Source organism: Cervus elaphus, chromosome X (assembly GCF_910594005.1).
Source record: "Cervus elaphus chromosome X, mCerEla1.1, whole genome shotgun sequence".
NCBI classification, from domain to species: domain Eukaryota; kingdom Metazoa; phylum Chordata; class Mammalia; order Artiodactyla; family Cervidae; genus Cervus; species Cervus elaphus.
In genome coordinates this window covers 105944747-105970523 of record NC_057848.1, presented here as the reverse complement: position 1 = coordinate 105970523, position 25777 = coordinate 105944747, and the positions used below count along the sequence as shown (strand labels likewise).

The following is a 25777-nucleotide window of genomic DNA, read 5'->3' as shown; positions in this document are numbered from 1 at the left end:
CCTTCCTCGTCTTCTTTAATGGATAGCTATTTTCCCATGGCCCTTTAAATGCTCAGGATTCCAAGATTCTTTCCCTAGCCTTCTTTTTGAACAACATTACAGTTCCGCTGGGTAATATCATTATTATACATATACTACGACAACTGAACTTGACAGCAACTATGGCAATATCCTCCAAACAGGTTCAAAGCCTTCAGGTCAGTTCAGCCACTCAGTCATGTCCGACTCTTTGCAACTCCATGGACTGCAGCACGCCAGGCTTCCCTATCCATCACCAACTCCCAGAGCTTGCTCAAACTCAGGTCCATCGAGTCAGTGATGCCATCCAGCCATCTCATCCTCTGTCGTCCCCTTCTCCTCCTGCCCTCAATCTTTCTCAGCATCAGGGTCTTTTCCAATGAGTCAGTTCTTCACATCAGGTGGCCAAAGTATTAGAGTGTCAGCTTCAGTATCAGTCCTTCCAATGAATATTCAGGACTGATTTCCTTTAAGATGGACTGGTTGGATCCCCTTGCAGTCCAACGGACTCTCAAAAGTCTTCTCCAACAACACAATTCAAAAGCATCAATTCTCCAGTGCTCAGCTTTCTTTATGGTCCAACTCTCACATCCATACATGTACTGGAAAAACCACAGTTTTGACTAGATGGACCTTTGTCGGGAAAGTAATGTCTCTGCTTTTTAATATGCTGTCTACATTGGTCATAGCTTTTCTTCCAAGAGGCAAGCGTCATTTAATTTCATGACTGCAGTCACCATCTGCAGTGATTTTGGAGTCCAAGAAAATAAAGTCTGTCATGGTTTCCATCATTTCCCGATCTATTTGCCATGAAGTGATGGAACTGGATGCCATGACCTTAGTTTTTTGAATGTTGAGTTTTAAGTGAGCTTTTTGACTCTCCTCTTTCATCAAGAGGCTTTTTAGCTCCTCTGCACTTTCTACCATAATGGTGGTATCATCTGTGTATCTGTGGTTATTGATATTTCTCTCAGATATTGGATCAAAGCCCTCAGTCTCACAAAATAACAGGCAATTACCAATAACCTCAGATATGCAGATGATACCACCCTTATGGCAGAAAGTGAAGAGGAACTAAAAAGCCTCTTGATGAAAGTGAAAGAGGAGAGTGAAAAAGTTGGCTTAAAGCTCAACATTCAGAAAACTAAGATCATGGCATCTGGTCCCATCACTTCATGGGAAATAGATGGGGAAACAGTGGAAGCAGTGTCAGACTTTACTTTTTTGGGCTCCAAAATCACTGCAGATGGTGACTGCAGCCATGTAATTAAAAGACACTTACTCCTTGGAAGGAAAGTTATGACCAACCTAGACAGCATATTAAAAAGCAGAGACATCACTTTGCCAAAAAAGGTCCATCTGGTCAAGGCTATGGTTTTTCCAGTGGTCATGTATGGATATGAGAGTTGGACTGTGAAGAAAGCTGAGTGCCGAAGAATTGATGCTTTTGAACTGTGGTGTTGGAGAAGACTCTTGAGAGTCCCTGGGACTGCAAGGAGATCCAACCAGTCCATCCTAAAGGAGATTAGTCCTGGGTGTTCATTGGAAGGACTGATGCTGAAGCTGAAACCCCAATACTTTGGCCACCTAAAGCGAACAGCTGACTCATTGGAAAAGACCCTGATGCTGGGAGGGATTGGGGGCAGGAGGAGAAGGGGACGACAGAGGTTGAGATGGCTGGATGGCATCACCGACTAGATGGATGTGAGTTTGAGTAAACTCCGGCAGTTGGTGATGGACAGGGAGACCTGGCGTGCTGCAATTCATGGGGTTGCAAAGAGTCAGACACAACTGAGCGACTGAACTGAACTGAACTGAATCTGACCACATTACATCCTTAGTTGAAATCTTTCAATGGAACAATGAGTGGTTGTACTGAAGTTATGAGTCTTCAATGCTGCTAATCAATGTCTTGTGCCTTTATCTAGGTGCCAAACATGTTCATCCAGATTTCCACTTACAGAGACTTCCCTGATGGTCCAGTGGCTAAGACTCCATGCTCCCAATGCAGGGGGCCTGGGTTCTATCCCTGATCAGGGAACTAGATCCCACATGCCGCAACTAAGAGTTCAAATGCTGCAACCAGTAAAAAACTCTGCTTGCCACAACTAAGACCCAGTGCAACCAAATAAATAAATAATTTTTCTAAAAGCTGTCCACTTATGAAATATATGCTTATATATATATATATATATATACACACACACACACACCTTAAATAGCTTTTTAAATAGTGGCACCTCTCTGTGAATATACTAAAAACAAACTGTACACTGTAAGCAGGTAAACTGTATGATTTTTAAATTATGTCTCAATATGGCTATGATATGAAAATAATTTTTAAAATTAAAAAAAAAATTTAACTTTTCAATGGCTCTCCACTCTATAAAGCCAATGTACTTCTCAGATATTTCCAAAAATGCTTTCTTATTCCTGGTGGCACAAAGAAGAGTTAATCTGCCTGCCAGGAATTGGGTAATAAAGTCTTCAAAGTCTGTCCCAAAGAAGAAAAAACTTTCTTTGAACTTCTTGTTAGCCAAATTCTCAGGAAAATTTCACATTTAATTGCTCAATATATATTATTTAATATAAGAATGCTCTCCACCAACTCTCAAGTAAAATGAACACACCAAAGAGATATACCATATTTACTCTACAGCCTCATGTACCCATGAGGAGAACTGTCAAGTACTCCAATTTGAGGAACAGGCTTACAAAGATCTACAGTATCTGATCTCTGTCTTATTGGTCCAGCCTAATTTCCTGCTGTTCCTTTCCTTACTCCCTTCTATACTCCAGCTATACCACATTAACTGCATCCCCTCCACCATGTGCTAAACAATTTGCAGAGGTTTTTAAAACTTTTCCCCTGCTTATATTATAAATTTTAACAACAAATCTACCTTCTCCCCATTTAGAACTTCATCTGCTGGATGAAACTCTCCATCTTTGTCAAGTCTTCTCTGTTGATAACCCCAACCCCCCAAAAAGCTAAAAAATTCCTCTTTATGCCACACCTTACAAGACAACCCCTTATGGTACTACAAGTTCTTATAATACTAATGTCAATAATTCTTATTAAACCTGTGACTGCCAAAACTGGCTACATATCAAAATCATTTCAGAGATGCTTTTAATACATATGGATACCTAGGTTCCCACCACCACCAATTATGCTTCAATTGGCTCAAGGTGGAGCCCTGCCATAGGAAGGTGTATTTTTAAATCCCCCAAGTGATCTGCATGTGTAGCCAGGTTGAAAACTATCATATAAAACAGTGATTTCTTTATTTATTTTACATCCTCAATGTTTACCATGATGTTGGAAACATGTAACTGACTTAGTACAGAAAGACACATAATTTAATGTGATAAAAATTTAATCTGGCTACATATAAGTTTTACACATAAGCTTGCATAAATCTATCCAAATTAACTATATCTTCTATCTTTCCACAGGAAAGCATTATTTCTTCCTGTAGTTACAGGCAGTCTTATATCTTCCACATGACCTTAATGCATGTTTTATTTATTGTCATATTTATCTTTTTAATCTAAATGATGACTACTAAAGGTCAAAAATATTCTTTGTCATCTCTCAAGTTTCTGGGTTACCTTCCCAGTCTAAATTCTTTATTTCACTCTCAGAATAGCTGTTTTCAGTGTGCAGACACTCACCTAATATAGATGGTCAATTGTTGGAGCAGATATGTTCTTTACCAGTATGAACCAGTATGTTGTTCACCATCAGAATTAAAATGTCTTACCCTTCCTTCTATTTCTGCCTTTGGCTTCTTTGTGCTCTTTAGGCTTCATCTTTTTTTCTTCTCCAGATTCTCCATCACTCAGAGTCAGCTTGTGTCTCAAAAGCCTATGTCTGTATCTTGGCTTCTTAGATTCTTCAGAATCTGAATCTGATTCAGAATTGGCTTGATTTTTTACTTCTAAATGGAGAAAACAAATCACTAAAAGCTTCAGCCTTTTTTCCTTTAAAATGCTGTACAACTACGTATTTTGTTTGTAGATAATTATCATGACTTATGGAACTGATCAGAGCTGTATACTTACCTTGTTTCATTGTTGATACCAAGCAATCTCATACATTACACTTGATCTATTATGATCATTAAGTAATAATTAAATATCACCAATATACATATACAGATTTTTAAAATGTAAAAAACATGTTGTTTTGCAAACCATCTATTTATTGGCAGTGACTGACAAAATCTGCACAGCTATTACCAGATACTCAAAAGGATTAATGGTAGCAACATTTTAAACATTTTAATAAACTTCAAACATATATATTAAGAGATTTCATGGTCAGACAGTCTTCAAAGACTAAACTGGTCAAACAACCAAATTATGACATCCTATACTTCTCTCTGGCTTCCCTGGTGGCTCAGATAGTAAAGAATCTGCCTGCAATGTGGGAGTCCTGGGTTCAATCACTGGATTGGGAAGACCCTGGAGAAGGAAATGGCAACCCCCTCCAGTATTCTTGCCTGGAAAATCCCATGGACAGAGGAGCCTGGCAGGCTACAGTCCATGGGGTTACAAAGAATTGGACATGACTGCAACTACCACTTCACTTCACTTCACTTCATACTTCTCTCTGGGGAACTCACCCTCATCTCCAAGGTTTTCTTCATTGTGTTTTCCAGTTCTTTTCTTCCCTTCTTCTGACTCATCTGAAGATCCATCCTCATCGGAGGAAAGATTGGCTTTAATTTCTTCTAAAAGCATCTTCTTGGCAATTCTCGAGAGTAAAAAGACAATAAAAACTATATATTTGGTGGTGAAGTATTACAAATTAAAAACAAATGGAATTATATATATCAAAACAGAAATAACTGTGTCAAAAGATTTTTATTATATAAGTCTATCAAAGTCTATTTTAATTTAAAGTACCAACCAAAACCTTTGAAAATGCTCTTAGCACTGATTTGCTCCCAGTTCTGTTTAATTTCACAATACACTGAAAAATCTCAGGGATGTTTCTACTATTTTCACCAATTGCAACTCCATGCTGGATATCCTTCCAACCCTATACTTGCTCTGCTGCCACCATCTGACAACTACACTATCAGACAGGCCCACAATAGTAAATCAATTCATTCAAACAAATGGCATTTCAACACAAAACTCCACATGAAAGAATTTATTCAACAGTAAAACATATTCTTAGAAAATCAGTGTGTAATAAACCACTATTGTGAAACAGTGCCTCAAACTAGTGAATAACATTCTTGGCTCTTAAATTTCAATGTACTGCATAAATTCTTCTAATCAAATGAAAGTATACAACACATATTAAAATACTAAAGCAATAAAAAATCCCTAATAATATTCAAACTAGGACAGAAAAGAGGCAAGAGTGCTATTTACTATGTACATAAAGAAAACAAAGTACTATCAAAAAGTTTTTACTTTTCAAAAAAGTAGATAATGCATTAGCCTAAAGCATACCAAAATTTTTCCAGATGCTCCTCAAAGACAAATTTGCCAATGAAAAAATAAACTGTTCAAGGCATGAGAAAATATTTAATACCATCTTATGTTAAATTAAAATATATTCCTGAGCTGAGGTCATCAGGCGCCCAGAAAAGCAGCCCATTGTCTTCGAAAGGAGGTAGGACAAAATATAAAAGATAAAAAGTGAGACAAAAGAGCCAAGGACGGAGATCCGTCCTGGGAAGGGAGTCTTTAGAGGACGTTTCCAGACACCGGGAAACCCTCGCACTGGCGGGCCTGGGGGAAGTGTTTGAATCTAGGAGGGCAACCTGACTGGGAGGGAAACAATAAATGAAACCCACATATTAGGTGCCTAAAAGCAACTCTCAGCAGAAAAGTACCCCAGACACCCGCATCCACCACCAGCAAGTGGGGGCGGCACGGAGAGGAGCGGGAGGCATTGCTTGGGGTAGGGTCCGGGCCTGAGTGCCCTGAGGACAATCGGAGGGAGCTTTTGTGAGTTGCCAACTTGAACTGTGGGAGAGCAGGGAACAGAGAGAAAATTAACCGGCCCGAACACGCTGCCAGCCATTCGCAGAACAAAGGGACCGAGAAAGTCCAGAGAAGAGCTCGCAGACTGCGGACCGGCCCAGACCCGCCGGAAGCGGGAGCAGGTCGCGGCGAAACACAGGGCGCAGGCACCCGACCGGCGCGAGCGGGGACTGCGGCTGGGGACGCAGAGGGCAGAAGGCGCACCCACCCGACTGGCGCTGGCGGAAACCGAGATTGGGACCGCGGAAGGTAGTGGGCGCGCCGCACCTGGGGAGGGTGCGCCTGTCAAGCTCCTGGCTGCCTGGACCGCTCTGACGGGGAAGGCACAAGAGCAGACGTAGCCTTTTGTTCCGCGCTTTTGTGGAACACCTGAGGGCTGGAGCTGCGCGAAGGGCGCGGCGCACTCCATAAAGAGCAGCCGGGATCCTGAGCAGCACAGACCAAGAAAGCAGCGCCAGCCCCTCCCAGCAGGGCAACAGAACTAGCTACCTGAAGAAGAGTCCACCTCCGCCCACCTGTGTCAGGGCGGAAATGAGGCTCTGAAGAAACCGGCAAACAGAAGCCAAATAAACAAAGGGAACCGCTTCAGAAGAGAGTGGTGCAACAGATTAAAATCCCTGTAGAAAACACCGATTACACCGAAAGAGGCCTGTAGATATCGAGAAGTGTAAGCTGGAATGAGGAGATATCTGAAACTGAGCTAAACCGACACTGACCGCAACAACTCCAGAGAAATTCCTAGATATATTTTTACTTTTTTTTTTAAATAAGAAAAAAAAATTTTTTTTTCATTTTTTCTTTTTTATTTTTTCTCTTTTATTTTCCTTTAAAATTCCCTATTATTCCCCCATTACCCCTTAACTTTCATTTTCATAGATTTTTATGATTTTTTTAATTAGGGAAAATTCTTTTTCTCTTTTTCTCCTTTTTCCTCTTCTATTTTCTATGTTTCTTTTTCCTTATGTCTTTTAAAGTCCTCTAGTACTCCTCTACTACTCCTTAATTTTCATTTTCAATACACTATAACCTTACCAAAAAAAAAAAAAGAAAAGAGAAACCCTATTTTTTAAACGGAACTTCATATATATTTTTAAAATTTTTTTGTGTGTTTTGTTTTTAATATAGTATTTTTAAGAGTCTAATCTCTACTGGAGATTTTTAATTTTTGTTTTTCAATATATGATATAAATTGTGAACATTTAAGAATCCACTATTCAGTTCCCATTTTTATTCAGGAGTGTGTTGATTATTCTCTCCCAATCTTGACTCTCTGTTTTCTACCTCAGAACACCTCTATTTCTTCCTTTCCCCTTCTCTTCCCAATCCAATTCTGTGAATCTTGATGGGTGTCGGGGCTATGGAGAACACTCTGGGAACAGACAAATGCATAGATCTGTCTCTCTCCTCTTGAGTCCCCCTTTTTCTCCTCCTGCTCATCACTATCTCCCTCTTCCCTCTCCTCTTCTTCATGTAACTCTGTGAACCTCTCTGGGTGTCCCTAACGGGGGAGAATCTTTTCGCTATTAACCTAGAAGTTTTATTATCAGTGCTGTATAGTTGGAGAAGTCCTGAGACTACAGGAAGAATAAAACTAAAATCCAGAGGCAGGAGACTTAAGCCCAAAACCTGAGAACAACAGAAAACTCCTGACTACATGGAACGTTAAGTAGTAAGTGACCGTCCAAAAGCCTCCATACCTACACTGAAACCAACCACCACCCAAGAGCCAATAAGTTTTAGAGCAAGACATACCACGCAAATTCTCCAGCAACGCAGGAACATAGCCCTAAACCTCAACATACAGGCTGCCCAAGGTGACACCTAACACATAGACCCATCTCAAAACTTATTACTGAGCACTCCATTGCTCTCCAGAGGGAAGAAATCAAGTTCCACGCACCAGAACACCGACGCAAACTTTCCTAACCAGGAAACCTTGACAAGCCAATCGTCTAACCCCACCCACTGGGTAAAACCTCCACAATAAAAAGGAACCACAGACCTCCAGAATACAGAAAGCCCAGTCCAGACACAGCAATCTAAACAAGATGAAAAGGCAGAGAAATACCCAACAGGTAAAGGAACATGAAAAATGCCCACCAAGTCAAACAAAAGAGGAGGAGATAGGGAATCCACCTGAAAAAGAATTTAGAATAATGATAATAAAAATGATCCAAAATCTTGAAAACAAAATGGAGTTACAGATAAATAGCCTGGAAACAAAGATTGAAAAGATGCAAGAAATGTTTAATAAAGACCTAGAAGAAATAAAAAAGAGTCAATTAAAAATGAATAATGCACTGAATGAGATCAAAAACACTCTGGAGGGAACCAAGAGTAGAATAACGGAGACAGAAGATAGGATAAGTGAGGTAGAAGATAAAATGGTGGAAATGAATGAAGCAGAGAGGAAAAAAGAAAAAAGGATCAAAAGAAATGAGGACAACCTCAGGGACCTCTGGGACAATGTGAAACGCCCCAACATTCGAATCATAGGAGTTCCAGAAGAAGAAGACAAAAAGAAAGGCCATGAGAAAATACTCGAGGAGGTAATAGCTGAAAACTTCCCTAAAATGGGGAAGGAAATAGCCACCCAAGTCCAAGAAACCCAGAGAGTCCCAAACAGGATAAACCCAAGGCGAAACACCCCAAGACACATATTAATCAAATTAACAAAGATCAAACACAAAGAACAAATATTAAAAGCAGCAAGGGAGAAACAACAAATAACACACAAAGGGATTCCCATAAGGATAACAGCTGATCTATCAATAGAAACCCTCCAGGCCAGAAGGGAATGGCAAGACATACTGAAAGTAATGAAAGAGAATAACCTACAACCTAGATTACAGTACCCAGCAAGGATCTCATTCAGATATGAAGGAGAATTTAAAAGCTTTACAGACAAGCAAAAGCTGAGAGAATTCAGCACCACCAAACCAGCTCTTCAACAAATGCTAAAGGATCTTCTCTAGATAGGAAATGCAGAAAGGTTGTATAAATGTGAACTCAAAACAACAAAGTAAATGGCAACGGGACCACACCTATCAATAATTACCCTAAATGTAAATGGGTTGAATGCCCCAACCAAAAGACAAAGATTGGCTGAATGGATACAAAAACAAGACCCCTATATATGCTGTCTACAACAGACCCACCTCAAAGCAAGAGACACATACAGACTAAAAGTGAAGGGCTGGAAAAAAATATTTCACGCAAACGGAGACCAAAAGAAAGCAGGAGTCGCAATACTCATATCAGATAAAATAGACTTTCAAATAAAGGATGTGAAAAGAGACAAAGAAGGACACTACATAATGATCAAAGGATCAATCCAAGAAGAAGATATAACAATTATAAATATATATGCACCCAACATAGGAGCACCACAATATGTACGGCAAACACTAACGAGTATGAAAGAGGAAATTAATAGTAACACAATAATAGTGGGAGACTTTAATACCCCACTCACAACTATGGATAGAGCAACTAAACAGAAAATTAACAAGGAAACACAAACCTTGAAAGACACAATGGACCAGCTAGACCTAATTGATATCTCTAGGACATTTCACCCCAAAACAATCAACTTCACCTTTTTCTCAAGTGCACACGGAACCTTCTCCAGAATAGATCACATCCTGGGCCATAAATCTGGTCTTGGAAAATTCAAAAAAATTGAAATCATTCCAGTCATCTTTTCTTACCACAGTGCAGTAAGATTAGATCTCAATTACAGGAAAAAAATTGTTAAAAATTCAAACATATGCAGGCTAAATAACACGCTTCTGAATAACCAACAAATCATAGAAGAAATCAAAAAAGAAATAAAAATATGTATAGAAATGAATGAAAATGAAAACACAACAACCCAAAACCTATGGGACACTGTAAAAGCAGTGCTAAGGGGAAGGTTCATAGCATTACAGGCTTACATCAAGAAACAAGAAAAAAGCCAAATAAATAACCTAACTCTACACCTAAAGCAACTAGAGAAGGAAGAAATGAAGAACCCCAGGGTTAGCAGAAGGAAAGAAATCTTAAAAATTAGGGCAGAAATAAATGCAAAAGAAACTAAAGAGACCATAGCAAAAATCAACAAAGCTAAAAGCTGGTTTTTTGAAAAAATAAACAAAATTGACAAACCATTAGCAAGACTCATTAAGAAGCAAAGAGAGAAGAACCAAATTAACAAAATTAGAAATGGAAAATGGAGAGATCACAACAGACAACACTGAAATACAAAGGATCATAAGAGACTACTACCAGCAGCTCTATGCCAATAAAATGGACAACTTGGATGAAATGGACACATTCTTAGAAAAGTATAACCTTCCAAAACTGAGCCAGGAAGAAATAGAAGATCTTAACAGACCCATCACAAGCAAGGAAATCGAAACTGTAATCAAAAATCTTCCAGCAAACAAAAGCCCAGGACCAGATGGCTTCACAGCTGAATTCTACCAAAAATTTAGAGAAGAGCTAACACCTATCTTACTCAAACTCTTCCAGAAAATTGCAGAGGAAGGTAAGCTTCCAAACTCATTCTATGAGGCCACCATCACCCTAATTCCAAAACCAGACAAAGATGCCACAAAAAAAGAAAACTACAGGCCAATATCACTGATGAACATAGATGCAAAAATCCTTAACAAAATTCTAGCAAACAGAATCCAACAACATATTTAAAAAATCATACACCATGACCAAGTGGGCTTTATCCCAGCAATGCAAGGATTCTTTAATATCCACAAATCAATCAATGTAATACACCACATTAACAAATTGAAAGATAAAAACCATATGATTATCTCAATAGATGCAGAGAAAGCCTTTGACAAAATTCAACACTCATTTATGATTAAAGCTCTCCAGAAAGCAGGAATAGAAGGAACATACCTCAACATAATAAAAGCTATATATGACAAACCCACAGCAAGCATCACCCTCAATGGTGAAAAATTGAAAGCATTTCCCCTGAAATCAGGAACAAGACAAGGGTGCCCACTCTCACCACTACTATTCAACATAGTGTTGGAAGTTTTGGCCACAGCAATCAGAGCAGAAAAAGAAGTAAAAGGAATCCAGATAGGAAAAGAAGAAGTGAAACTCTCGCTGGTTGCAGATGACATGATCCTCTACATAGAAAACCCTAAAGACTCTTCCAGAAAATTACTAGAGCTAATCAATGAATATAGTAAAGTTGCAGGATATAAAATTAACACACAAAAATCCCTTGCATTCCTATATACTAACAATGAAAAAACAGAAAGAGAAATTAAGGAAACAATACCATTCACCATTGCAACATAAAGAATAAAATACTTAGGAGTATATCTACCTAAAGAAACAAAAGACCTATACATAGAAAACTATAAAACACTGATGAAAGAAATCAAAGAGGACACAAACAGATGGAGAAACATACTGTGTTCATGGATTGGAAGAATCAATATTGTCAAAATGGCTAGTCTACCCAAAGCAATCTATAGATTCAATGCAATCCCTATCAAGCTACCAACGGTATTTTTCACAGAACTAGAACAAAGAATTTCACAATTTGTATGGAAATACAAAAAACCTCGAATAGCCAAAGTAATCTTGAGAAAGAAGAATGGAACTGGAGGAATCAACCTGCCTGACTTCAGACTCTACTACAAAGCCACAGTCATCAAGACAGTATGGTACTGGCACAAAGACAGAAATATAGATCAATGGACTAGAATAGAAAGCCCAGAGATAAATCCACGGACCTATGGACACCTTATCTTTGACAAAGGAGGCAAGGATATACAATGGAAAAAAGACAACCTCTTTAACAAGTGGTGCTGGGAAAACTGGTCAACCACTTGCAAAAGAATGAAACTAGAACACTTTCTAACACCATACACAAAAATAAACTCAAAATGGATTAAAGATCTAAATGTAAGACCAGAAACTATAAAACTCCTAGAGGAGAACATAGGAAAAACACTCTCCGACATAAATCACAGCAGGATCCTCTATGACCCACCTCCCAGAATAATGGAAATAAAAGCAAAACTAAACAAATGGGACCTAATGAAACTTAAAAGCTTTTGCACTACAAAGGAAACTATAAGTAAGGTGAAAAGACAGCCCTCAGATTGGGAGAAAATAATAGCAAATGAAGAAACAGACAAAGGATTAATCTCAAAAATATACAAGCAACTCCTGAAGCTCAATTCCAGAAAAATAAATGACCCAATCAAAAAATGGGCCAAAGAACTAAACAGACATTTCTCCAAAGAAGACATACAGATGGCTAACAAACACATGAAAAGGTGCTCAACATGACTCATTATTAGAGAAATGCAAATCAAAACCACAATGAGGTACCATTACACGCCAGTCAGGATGGCTGCTATCCAAAAGACTACAAGCAATAAATGCTGGAGAGGGTGTGGAGAAAAGGGAACCCTCTTACACTGTTGGTGGGAATGCAAACTAGTACAGCCACTATGGAAAACAGTGTGGAGATTCCTTAAAAAACTGGAAATAGAACTGCCATATGACCCAGCAATCCCACTTTTGGGCATACACACTGAGGAAACCAGATCTGAAAGAGACACGTGCACCCCAATGTTCATTGCAGCACTGTTTATAATAGCCAGGACATGGAAGCAACCTAGATGCCCATCAGCAGATGAATGGATAAGGAAGCTGTGGTACATATACACCATGGAATATTACTCAGCTGTCAAAAAGAATTCATTTGAATCAGTCCTAATGAGATGGATGAAACTGGAGCCCATTATACAGAGTGAAGTAAGCCAGAAAGATAAAGAACATTACAGCATACTAACACATATATATGGAATTTAGAAAGATGGTAACGATAACCCTATATGCAAAACAGAAAAAGAGACACAGAAATACAGAACAGACTTTTGAACTCTGTGGGAGAATGTGAGGGTGGGATGTTTCAAAAGAACAGCATGTATACTATCTATGGTGAAACAGATCACCAGCCCAGGTGGGATGCATGAGACAAGTGCTCGGGCCTGGTGCACTGGGAAGACCCAGAGGAGTCGGGTGAAGAGGGAGGTGGGAGGGGGGATCGGGATGGGGAATAAGTGTAAATCTATGGCTGATTCATATCAATGTATGACAAAACCCACTGAAATGTTGTGAAGTAATTAGCCTCCAACTAATAAAAAAATTAAAAAAAAAAAAAAATGGGCCAAAGAACTAAGCAGACATTTCTCCAAAGAAGACATACAGATGGCTAACAAACACATGAAAAGATGCTCAATATCACTCAGTATCAGAGAAATGCAAATCAAAACCACAATGAGGTACCATCACACGCCAGTCAGGATGGCTTCTATCCAAAAGTCTACAAGCAATAAATGCTGGAGAGGGTGTGGAGAAAAGGGAACCCTCTTACACTGTTGGTGGGAATGCAAACTAGTACAGCCACTATGGAGAACAGTGTGGAGATTCCTTAAAAAACTGGAAATAGAACTGCCATATGACCCAGCAATCCCACTTCTGGGCATACACACTGAGGAAACCAGATCTGAAAGAGACACGTGCACCCCAATGTTCATCGCAGCACTGTTTATAATAGCCAGGACATGGAAGCAACCTAGATGCCCATCAGCAGATGAATGGATAAGGAAGCTGTGGTACATATACACCATGGAATATTACTCAGCCGTTAAAAAGAATTCATTTGAATCAGTCCTAATGAGATGGATGAAACTGGAGCCCCTTATACAGAGTGAAGTAAGCCAGAAAGATAAAGAACATTACAGCATACTAACACATATATATGGAATTTAGAAAGATGGTAACGATAACCCTTTATGCAAAACGGAAAAAGAGAACAGACTTTTGAACTCTGTGGGAGAATGTGAGGGTGGGATATTTCAAAAGAACAGCATGTATACTATTTATGGTGAAACAGGTCACCAGCCCAGGTGGGATGCATGAGACAAGTGCTCGGGCCTGGTGCACTGGGAAGACCCAGAGGAATCGGGTGGAGAGGAAGGTGGGAGGGGGGATCAGGATGGGGAATATGTGTAAATCTATGGCTGATTCATATCAATGTATGACCAAAAAATAAAGAAAGAAAGAAAGGAAAAAAAAAAAAAGATCTAGAACACTTTCTAACACCATACACAAAAATAAACTCAAAATGGATTAAAGATCTAAATGTAAGACCAGAAACTATAAAACTCCTAGAGGAGAACATAGGCAAAACACTCTCCGACATAAATCACAGCAGGATCCTCTATGACCCACCTCCCAGAATATTGGAAATAAAAGCAAAACTAAACAAATGGGACCTAATGAAACTTAAAAGCTTTTGCACAACAAAGGAAACTATAAGCAAGGTGAAAAGACAGCCCTCAGATTGGGAGAAAATAATAGCAAATGAAGAAACAGACAAAGGATTAATCTCAAAAATATACAAGCAACTCTTGAAGCTCAATTCCAGAAAAATAAATGACCCAATCAAAAATTGGGCCAAAGAACTAAGCAGACATTTCTCCAAAGAAAACATACAGATGGCTAACAAACACATGAAAAGATGCTCAATATCACTCAGTATCAGAGAAATGCAAATCAAAACCACAATGAGGTACCATCACACGCCAGTCAGGATGGCTGCTATCCAAAAGTCTACAAGCAATAAATGCTGGAGAGGGTGTGGAGAAAAGGGAACCCTCTTACACTGTTGGTGGGAATGCAAACTAGTACAGCCACTATGGAGAACAGTGTGGAGATTTCTTAAAAAACTGGAAATAGAACTGCCATATGACCCAGCAATCCCACTTCTGGGCATACACACTGAGGAAACCAGATCTGAAAGAGACACGTGCACCCCAATGTACATCGCAGCACTGTTTATAATAGCCAGGACATGGAAGCAACCTAGATGCCCATCAGCAGATGAATGGATAAGGAAGCAGTGCTACATATACACGATGGAATATTACTCAGCTGTTAAAAAGAATTCATTTGAATCAGTCCTAATGAGATGGATGAAACTGGAGCCCCTTATACAGAGTGAAGTAAGCCAGAAAGATAAAGAACATTACAGCATACTAACACATATATATGGAATTTAGAAAGATGGTAACGATAACCCTTTATGCAAAACAGAAAAAGAGACACAGAGGTACAGAACAGACTTTTGAACTCTGTGGGAGAAGGTGAGGGTGGGATGTTGCGAAAGAACAACATGTATGTTATCTATGGTGAAACAGGTCACCAGCCCAGGTGGGATGCATGAGACAAGTGCTAGGGCCTGGTGCACTGGGAAGACCCAGAGGAATCGGGTGGAGAGGGAGGTGGGAGGGGGGATTGGGATGGGGAATACGTGTAAATCTATTGCTGGTTCATGTCAATGTATGACAAAACCCACTGAAAAAATTAATTAATTAATTAATTATTTAAAACAAAAAATAAAATAAAATATATTCCTAATAAATTTTCATATTTGCACTAAAGGAAGATATAAAAAAGTGTAAGATAAAAGCAATTTTTGTGTAAGATGAGGTAATTTGCACCTTTAGATATAAATTCATAAATCACTATAACAAAGGGATACCTTATAAAAAGGCTCAAAAGTTGACATGATCCTTGGTTTTCCCTGAACTAGCTTCTGTGTGGATAAACATCTACTCTGTAATCATGAATGACTCTAGCTCAGTCAAAATCTTGGAGCTGGAATTAGGAGAATTTTTTTATTTTTAGATTTGAAATTATTTTTATTTATTAACATGAACTCACATTAAATCAAGAATTCATTCAGAGACACAGATGTACAGAAGAGACTTTTGGACTCTGTGGGAGAAGGCGAGGGTGGGATGTTCTGAGAGAATAGCATTGAAACATGTATATTATCAAGTGTGAAACAGATCGCCAGTCCAGGTTGGATGCATGAGACAAGTGCTCGGGGCTGGTGCACTGGGAAGACCCAGAGGGATGGGATGGGGACGGAGGTGGGAGGGGGGTTCAGGATGGGGAACACATGTAAATCCATGGCTGATTCATGTCAATGTATGGCAAAAACCACTACAATATTGTAAAGTAATTAGCCTCCAACTAATAAAAATAAGTGAAAAAAAAAAAGAGTTCATTCAATGATAGGAGGTGTTAATGTATGTTAATGTTTTCTTAATTTTATTTGAAAGATAGATTGCTCATTGCAATTTATATTCAAAGATATATAGCAAAGGCACCTAGACAGACTAAAGCAAACAAAATAGCTAATCACTTTCATAAATGCTGATATGCTCTTTAGTCCTTCCTTCCTAAACAGATAGATAAGGAACATTTAGACAACAGAGAGAGCTACAAATTGCAAGAGGAAACCACAGATAAATTTAGCTTTTCTGAGGATTTCTAACTTGATTTTCATTTTAATGAAATGGAGATTAGATCATTCCAATTTAAATCCTACTGGAGTTGCACTGGTGGCTCAGATGGCAAAGAATCCATCTGCAACACAGGAGACCTGGGTTCAACCCCTGGGTTGGGAAGATTCCCTGGAGAGGGGAATGGCAACCCACTCCATTATTCTTGATTGGAAAATCCCTTGGACCAAGGAGCCTGGTGGGCTACAGTCCATGGGGTCACAGAGAGCTGGACACAACTGAGAGACTAACTTTAAACTTCTACATCACTGGTTCACTAACTGTACATGGTTTGGACTGTACACAGCAAAGGTTTTTAAAATGGGGACAACTTACATTTCACCAAGAAAAAAAATTAAACCCAAATATCATTTATTTCATCATTTTATAAAGTATACACATATCCTCCACGAACTAGGAAACAGTTTCAAAATAAAGGGTGGCTCTTTAAATTAATTAAAGCATCCTTCTGGAAAAACTCTCTATAATTATCTTTTATACATACCACATCATCATTTCCCATGAACAAGGAAAGACTTTTTCAAGCCAATTTGAGTAAAACCACAGATTTGGAATGAATAAGTGTATGTGCACGTGTGTGTACATATAATATGAAGCACTGGATACTAGGTTACAAATAGAAAAACGCAGTTTATGTGCAGTTACAAGATCTTATATCCCCATTTGAGTGGTATAGTAGCAAACAAGAACACAATTATTAATTTAGTTACTCTAAAGGTTAGTTCAATTACCTGATTTTAGTTTGCATTTACAAGTTTAAAAAATGTCATAAACTCCATATAATCTATAAATATTTGGTTGTTAATTTTAGGAAACCACATATTTCTTCTTTCAAACTCTATAGATTCCTAGTAAGTCTACTAAATGAAAAGTCAAAACATGTAAACTTACAAATACTAAAATTCTAGGCTGTCATGAAGAAACTAAGGAATATGAAATACGTAAGATAATATGATTCTATACCAACTGAAGAATCACACAGTAAATCATGGAAAATGAAATGAGATCCACACACTGAAGAATTACTTGATTTATCAACAACCTTCAATAACGTCATAATATGCAGAACAATCACGGACACTTTAGAAGCAAAAAAATTTACAAACTTCAGAGAATCCTCATTTTTCTCCAAACTGAAAGTTATACAGAGTAATGGAGATTCCCCAAGCTTTACCTCACTAAGATGTTTTAGATTTGCCCTTTTGAGCAAAGGAAAGCCTAATGAATAGCCATATACATTAAGCCCTAAAAAGAATAATAAAATTATTTTGCATAAATTATGGCTGATGGCTCTAGTCCAATAGGTTAAAGACTTTATGTATCATACAACTAGCCCATCACATAACCTACAACTCAAAGTTAGAACTTAATTTGAAGGACCTAAGGGCTGAAGGTGACCTTCAACCTGAGTATTCAAACATGTTGAGGTGAGATGTGTCTCATCTACAAAGCCTGCAGTGAGATTCTTTAAGGGAAACTCTACTACCTTAACTCTTGAGTCACGGGCCACAGAAACGTCAAGGACATCATCACTTGAGAACCAGCTCAGGCTGGGAAAGCATCATTTTGGAGGCCTCAACTGGACCCGTGCTAGAATGCATGTGACGGATATATAGTCATGATCCCTAGTTGATTGTTTGCTCTGAAGCTTCCTTTCTTGAGGTTCTCCAGGATGTTTCTGAGAAAATCATCCAGGCAACAAGGTACTGCCCCTAGAATCTCAATGCTCGACATTACATCGTGAGGCAGGTATAGCATCCAAAGCAGTCACAACTCTATCAGAAGCATCAGAGGCACTAGTTGTGCCACACTTGTGGCAGAAAACCTGGCAGAGCCAGAAGTAATGGAGCCACTTCTCCATTTTCCAGAAAGGGAAGGAAAGGAGAGGGGAAGAAGGCAAAACAACATGAAAAGGAGGGTAAAAACCCACAAACAACGATCGAACTGGTAGCATGAAAGAATAAATAATAAAACCCCAAAACTCAAACAAGCTAAGTCTTCTAAATCACATAATGAACACCAAGATAAGATAATGCCTTATTATCCTTGCACCATTACCTACTAAAATAAAGCAAAAATAAAAGAAGGAATGAGGCCAACAATGCAAAGACAAATGAGCAATCACACAGAGAGCGAGCGAGCCAAGAAAGCCTTTAGTAATTCTGATTCTACCTAGAAAGGAAATCAGTAATGCCTCTTGTTTCAGCACTCAAACAGGAAAAGAAAGTAAACCACCTCTTGGCTGGCAGAAAAATCGATTATTCAAAACACGGAGTTTCTTAAAAAGGAATAATCAAGAGAATCTCTTGTACCACGGAATTTTAGAGAAACAGCCATTACAAAAGCAACACAAAATGTTAGAGCTGAAGAAAGGACCTGAGAGTCCAACTTTGTCATTTCATAGATGAGGAAACAGGCTTAAAAAGGGGAAATGACTTGGCCAAAGAAACAAAGCTAGTTAGTGGCAAAGCCAGAAGCACAACCTAAGCTCCTAAATCCCAATCTGCTACTAATTTTACTATGTTAGTCCTATATTCTCTACTCATTCATTACTACTGCACTAATTAATGAGTGCTTAGGGCAATACACTAAAGTCACATATTTAAAGATATCTGTATTTCACTGATTTTAAGATTATATATTTAGATGTGAAAGAATTCAAGCTTTCATTTTTAAAGATTTTTAAAAAAAGAGTAGTAAACATCTTTCATCTAGTATGCACTATCTTTAAAATATTGATAGACCATTTCAGATATCCCCAACAATCTATGTCTTATCTTTCAAAAGATTCTGAAAATGGGGTTGAAGAAAATTGCTAAATGAAACCACATTTTTAGAAGGCAAAAATACTGTGGATCCATACACAAAGGTGACAAATTATTTAATTTTTTTTACATTCTGTGCATAATATCACAAAAGAATAGTTAAAACAGAGAATTCTGAATAAGATTATAGTTTTAGAGATAAAAAACAACTATCTAAGTAAATGCAAAACTAAAACAACACACCATATATAAAAGGTTGATCTTTAAAACAATTCAAATGACTATAGTCAAAAAATGTTGAATAAATAAAACTTCTCACAATAAAATTTTTTTATGAGAACAGGGTGAGGAACACATATCCCTCTCGTATGGAGGGATGCTTAGTTTTAACAAACATTATATACTTCGGGATGAGATAAAAGATAACATTTCATAGAACTACAAAGGAATTCCTCATCTTCAAAATCTGTATTAGTATTTTTTTTAAACTCTGGTTCAAAATTAGTGTATATATATATATATATATATATATATATATATATATTTTTGGCCACTTGGCTAGGCTTCGATCAAATCCAACCCCACTGCAGTTGAAGCAGAGTCCTAATCACTGGACAACCAGAGAAGGCTCCAAAAGTGATACTGGGTTAAACCTGAATGAACTTTTTGACCAACCCAGTATCTTGATATGACCCTTTCTATGAAAAAAATATAACCAAGGCATAATGATCTATACCTAAAGAGAGTGCTATTTGTGAAATAATGATGAAGTCACTAAATAACCAAAAAGCTAAACAGCTTGAAATATTTTAGTCACATGTTCTATAATGTTTGCACTTAATGAAAAACATCACCATTTACTTAAAATTAGTATCAAATAACTTTTTAAAAAAAATCTTAGGAGTAGAAAAATAAAAGCTGTATGAAATTAAGAACTCAAAGCTTATTAATAGTTTATACATGGGCTCAAATTACAAAATGTGTATTCCCTGATTTTATATAAAAATCTAAGCCAATTTTAGAGAAAATTTTAATAAGAAATTTATTAACATTGATATTTAGGAAATTTGATCATACTAAAGAACTAGTTCAATTTTTTATATTCAAAACTTGAAAAGTAAAAACAAAGAATTTGCCTTAATTTTATTTTCAAAATCCAAAATCATAAAAATCATAATCATAAATCCAAAATCATAAAAATGAACCTTTTGTGCTCACCCTAGAAAATTCAAACTCTCTCTTTTTTGGGGAATGGGGATGAGAGCTTTTTCTTATTTTCTGAAAGTCCCAATATCACCAAACAATAGAAAATAGGAAAAAAAGACTGAACATAATGTTTATATCTCAGGTAGATTCTATCTAGTGGCTAGACCACCTGTATTATACTTGACTTACAAAACTTACCTGCACTGGAAAGACAAAGCAAATTGAAAAAAAACTGCCTTAAAATTGCCAGATATTTAAAACCCTTATTCAAACATGAAACAAGTAAAATACTCATTTAAAACCTATCTTGGTTTTTAAAACTCAATGAAAACTAAAGCAATCTTGCTAATCAAATAGGAACACTATGAAAAAAAATCACAGAAAAAAATTATTCCAGATTAAGCAAATTTGTAGAGAACAGCTAAAGACTAATAGAGAAGATGAACATTTGTAAACGTGCTTAAAATGGAAACCAAAGTCATATGTCAAAGGGACTTGACATATATTCAAGTCAATAATCTTTGCTGAAACTAACTAAACAATCATCAAATATCTTTATTAGCATGAAAAACATCCAGGAATCATTAATTACTTCCAAAAATATGCTTGATTAATAGCACAGAGCCTGCATCAACAGAATACACCAAGCAAGTAGGGAAAAAAAATAATCTTTTGTATGTTTTCCAGTCTGAAAAGCAAAGTAGTACCAAATGATATAACAACTAGAAAATCTAAGGCTACAGCGTAGTCCCACAATAATGAAGCAGAAATTCTATTAACAATGGGGCAATTTCTTTAAGCAATCTCCTCATCAAATTTTGCTTCTATGAAAAAAATTTGCCCCACTGAAGACAGAAATTATGAGAAAAACTATGCAGTATTAGTCAACTTAACTAAGCATTTTTCAACTATAAATATATATATATTTATGTATATATATACATATGTGTGGCATATATATGTGTGACAGCAGAGGATATACATATAAAAAGCCCCAATTTTAAGCAAAGTTGGGATTATAAAAAATGTGGATTTAGGAAAAATTCTGACAATCTAGTTTTTTTCCTTTAAAAGTTTAGTTTGAAATATTTTCCACACCTTGTAAAAAATACAAATAAAGAATATTCTGAAAATAATTCTTTTGGAGGGGAATGGATTCTTCGGTGATAGTTTAACATGCAACCTCTAAAGAAAAGCCTGATTTAATAATCCTCAATACCTTCACTACTGAACTTAAATACACTACTATGTTATGACTGAGGCTAATCCACAGTGCAGGTATTAAAATAAACAACATTAAATATCCTTTTAATGAAAGAATCAACTTAAAACATAACAGATATTTGAAAGGCAACATTAACATAATGGCACGTTCAAATAAATGACTTTAAATTCGTGTATAATTTAAATAATCTGACAAACGGATATCATTTTCCCTTTCAAAAGTATATAAAGTCTAAGTTATAAAATCTGAAGTAAATTCTGTTATACTAAATTGAAAATATAGTTAGTCTATTTATATTTTTTCTACAAAGCTGAAACAAATATTATAAAAGTTAAACTGCTGCTCAACCTGTAATTTTTATCACTGTTTACTAAATGGAATTAAATAGATATTATTTTACAAGTTAGACAATTCTATCTCATAATACCATACATTTACTTTCAAATACGAATGATACTACATAATAGCATGCTAAAATAACAAACTTATTTGTTCACACCTACTAAAATATTCAGGACATGACTAAGTTATTTAGATTACCTCAAAACCTACTGTAACTTTAAAACAAAAAAGATAAATGAAATCTGTAAGTTATATATAAGAACATATGTTTTAAGAATGATATTCACTTCCGCAATTTCAGAAATATCAAAACTTTGTTGACTATGAAGTAGCTTGCATATCTTGGTTCTAACAAATTCTTTCAACTCTAATGAAAAGAGGGATTAAATTAAAATTAAATGCTTGGCGGGGAGGAGCCAAGATGGCGGAGGAGCAGGACGGGGAGACCACTTTCTCTCCTACAAATTCATCAAAAGAATAACTGAACGCAGAGCAAACTCCGCAAAACAACTTCTGATCGCTAGCTGAGGTCATCACGCACCCAGAAAAGCAGCCTATTGTCTTCGAAAGGAGGTAGGACAAAATATAAAAGATAAAAAGTGAGACAAAAGAGCTAAGGACGGAGATCCGTCCGGGAAGGGGGTCTTAGGCGGCATTGCTTGGGGTAGGGTCCGGGCCTGAGTGCCCTGAGGACAATCGGAGGGAGCTTCTGTGAGTTGCCAACTTGAACTGTGCGAGACCAAAAGAGAGAGAGAAAATTAACCGGCCCGAAAACACTGCCGGCCGTTCGCAGAACAAAGAGACCGAGAAAGCCCACAGAAGAGCTCGCAGGCTGCGGACTGGCCCAGACCCGCACGAGGCAGGAGGCAGGAGGCAGGAGGCAGGAGGCAGGGGGGAGGGGAAGGTCGCGGCGAGACACAGGGCGCGGGCACCCGACCGGCGCGGGCGGGGACTGGGGCTGGGGACGCGGAGGGAAGAAGGCGCACGCACCCGACTGGCGCCAACGGAAACTGAGACTGGGTCCGTGGAAGGGAGTAGGCGAGCCACACCTGGGTAGAGTGCGCCCATCAAGCCCCTGGCTGCCTGGACCGCTCTGACGGGGAAGGCACAGAGAGCAGGCGCAGCTTTTCGTTCCGCGTTTTTGTGGAACACCCGAGGGCTGGAACCTCGCACAGCACCGGGCGCGCTCCATATAGAACAGTCGAGAGCCTGAGCAGCGCAGATGGAGAAAGCAGCGTCAGCCCCTCCCAGCAGCGCCAGCCCGCCCTGCAGCGCCAGCCCCTCCCCCCAGCGCCAGCCCCTCCCAACAGGGCAGGCCCCTCCCTGCATCGCCAGCCCCTCCCCGCAGCGCCAGCCCCTCCTTCCAGCGCCAGCCCCTCCCCGCAGCACCAGCCCCTCCGTGCAGCGCCAGCCCCTCCCCGCTGCGCCAGGCCCTCCCTGCAACACCAGCCCCTCCCACAGCACCAGCCCCTCCCCGCAGCGCCAGCCCCTCCCCGCAGAGCGACGGAACTAGCTACGTGAATAAGAGTCCACCTCCGCCCGCCTGTGTCAGGGCGGAAATGAGGCTCTGAAGAGACAGGCAAACAGAAGCCAAATAAACAAAGGGAACCGCTTCAGAAGGGACTGGTGCAACAGATTAAAATCCCTGTAGAAAACACCGACTACACCGGAAGAGGCCTGTAGATGTCGAGAAGTGTAAGCTGGAATGAGGAGATATCTGAAACTGAGCCGAACCCACACTGACTGCAACAACTCCAGAGAAACTCCTAGATATGTTTTTACTTTTTTTTTTCTTTTTTTATTTTTTCTCTTTTATTTTCCTTTAAAATTTCCTATTACGCCCCCATTACTCCTTAACTTTCATTTTCATAGATTTTTACAATTTTTTTAATTAGGGGAAAAGAAAATTTTTTTTTCTCTTTTTTTTTTTCTTTTTTTCTTTTTCTTTCTTTTTTCTTTTTTTCTTTCCTTTTTCTCTTCTATTTTCTATTTTTTTTTCTATTATTTCTTTTAAAGTCCTCTAGTACTCCTCTACTACTCCTTAATTTTCATTTTCAATACACTATAACCTTACAAAAAAAAAAGAGAAGCCCTATTTTTAAACCGAAGATTATTCTCTCCCAATCTTGACTCTCTGTTTTCTACCTCAGAACACCTCTATTTCTTCCTTTCCCCTTCTCTTCCCAATCCAATACTGTGAATCTTTGTAGGTGACTGGGCTACGGAGAACATTCTGGGAACAGACAAATGCATAGATCTGTCTCTCTCCTCTTGAGTCCCCCTTTTTCTCCTCCTGCTCATCACTATCTCCCTCTTCCCTCTCCTCTTCTTCATGTAACTCTGTGAACCTCTCTGGGTGTCCCTAACGGGGGAGAATCTTTTCGCCATTAACCTAGAAGTTTTATTATCAGTGCTGTATAGTTGGAGAAGTCCTGAGACTACAGGAAGAATAAAACTAAAATCCAGAGGCAGGAGACTTAAGCCCAAAACCTGAGAACAACAGAAAACTCCTGACTACATGGAACGTTAAGTAATAAGTGACCGTCCAAAAGCCTCCGTACCTACACTGAAACCAACCACCACCCAAGAGCCAATAAGTTTTAGAGCAAGACATACCACGCAAATTCTCCAGCAACGCAGGAACATAGCCCTAAACCTCAACATACAGGCTGCCCAAGGTGACACCTAACACATAGACCCATCTCAAAACTTATTACTGAGCACTCCATTGCTCTCCAGAGGGAAGAAATCAAGTTCCACGCACCAGAACACCGACGCAAACTTTCCTAACCAGGAAACCTTGACAAGCCAATCGTCTAACCCCACCCACTGGGTAAAACCTCCACAATAAAAAGGAACCACAGACCTCCAGAATACAGAAAGCCCAGTCCAGACACAGCAATCTAAACAAGATGAAAAGGCAGAGAAATACCCAACAGGTAAAGGAACATGAAAAATGCCCACCAAGTCAAACAAAAGAGGAGGAGATAGGGAATCCACCTGAAAAAGAATTTAGAATAATGATAATAAAAATGATCCAAAATCTTGAAAACAAAATGGAGTTACAGATAAATAGCCTGGAAACAAAGATTGAAAAGATGCAAGAAATGTTTAATAAAGACCTAGAAGAAATAAAAAAGAGTCAATTAAAAATGAATAATGCACTGAATGAGATCAAAAACACTCTGGAGGGAACCAAGAGTAGAATAACAGAGACAGAAGATAGGATAAGTGAGGTAGAAGATAAAATGGTGGAAATGAATGAAGCAGAGAGGAAAAAAGAAAAAAGGATCAAAAGAAATGAGGACAACCTCAGGGACCTCTGGGACAATGTGAAACGCCCCAACATTCGAATCATAGGAGTTCCAGAAGAAGAAGACAAAAAGAAAGGCCATGAGAAAATACTCGAGGAGGTAATAGCTGAAAACTTCCCTAAAATGGGGAAGGAAATAGCCACCCAAGTCCAAGAAACCCAGAGAGTCCCAAACAGGATAAACCCAAGGCGAAACACCCCAAGACACATATTAATCAAATTAACAAAGATCAAACACAAAGAACAAATATTAAAAGCAGCAAGGGAGAAACAACAAATAACACACAAAGGGATTCCCATAAGGATAACAGCTGATCTATCAATAGAAACCCTCCAGGCCAGAAGGGAATGGCAAGACATACTGAAAGTAATGAAAGAGAATAACCTACAACCTAGATTACTGTACCCAGCAAGGATCTCATTCAGATATGAAGGAGAATTCAAAAGCTTTACAGACAAGCAAAAGCTGAGAGAATTCAGCACCACC

At 38.4% G+C, this 25777-nt stretch overlaps 1 protein-coding gene across 10 annotated transcripts in view; it reads right to left on the bottom strand.

The window, feature by feature from the left end:
* ATRX (ATRX chromatin remodeler) overlaps window positions 1-25777 on the bottom strand; it is a 281986-nt gene that overhangs the window by 133998 nt on the left and 122211 nt on the right. For all 10 annotated transcript variants that reach the window (XM_043897152.1, XM_043897156.1, XM_043897154.1 and 7 more), the window contains 2 exons: window positions 4650-4780; window positions 3786-3962 (listed from right to left, as the gene is read on the bottom strand). In XM_043897152.1, the coding sequence (XP_043753087.1) occupies window positions 3786-3962; window positions 4650-4780 (308 nt within the window). The remainder of the gene's footprint in view (window positions 1-3785; window positions 3963-4649; window positions 4781-25777) is intronic.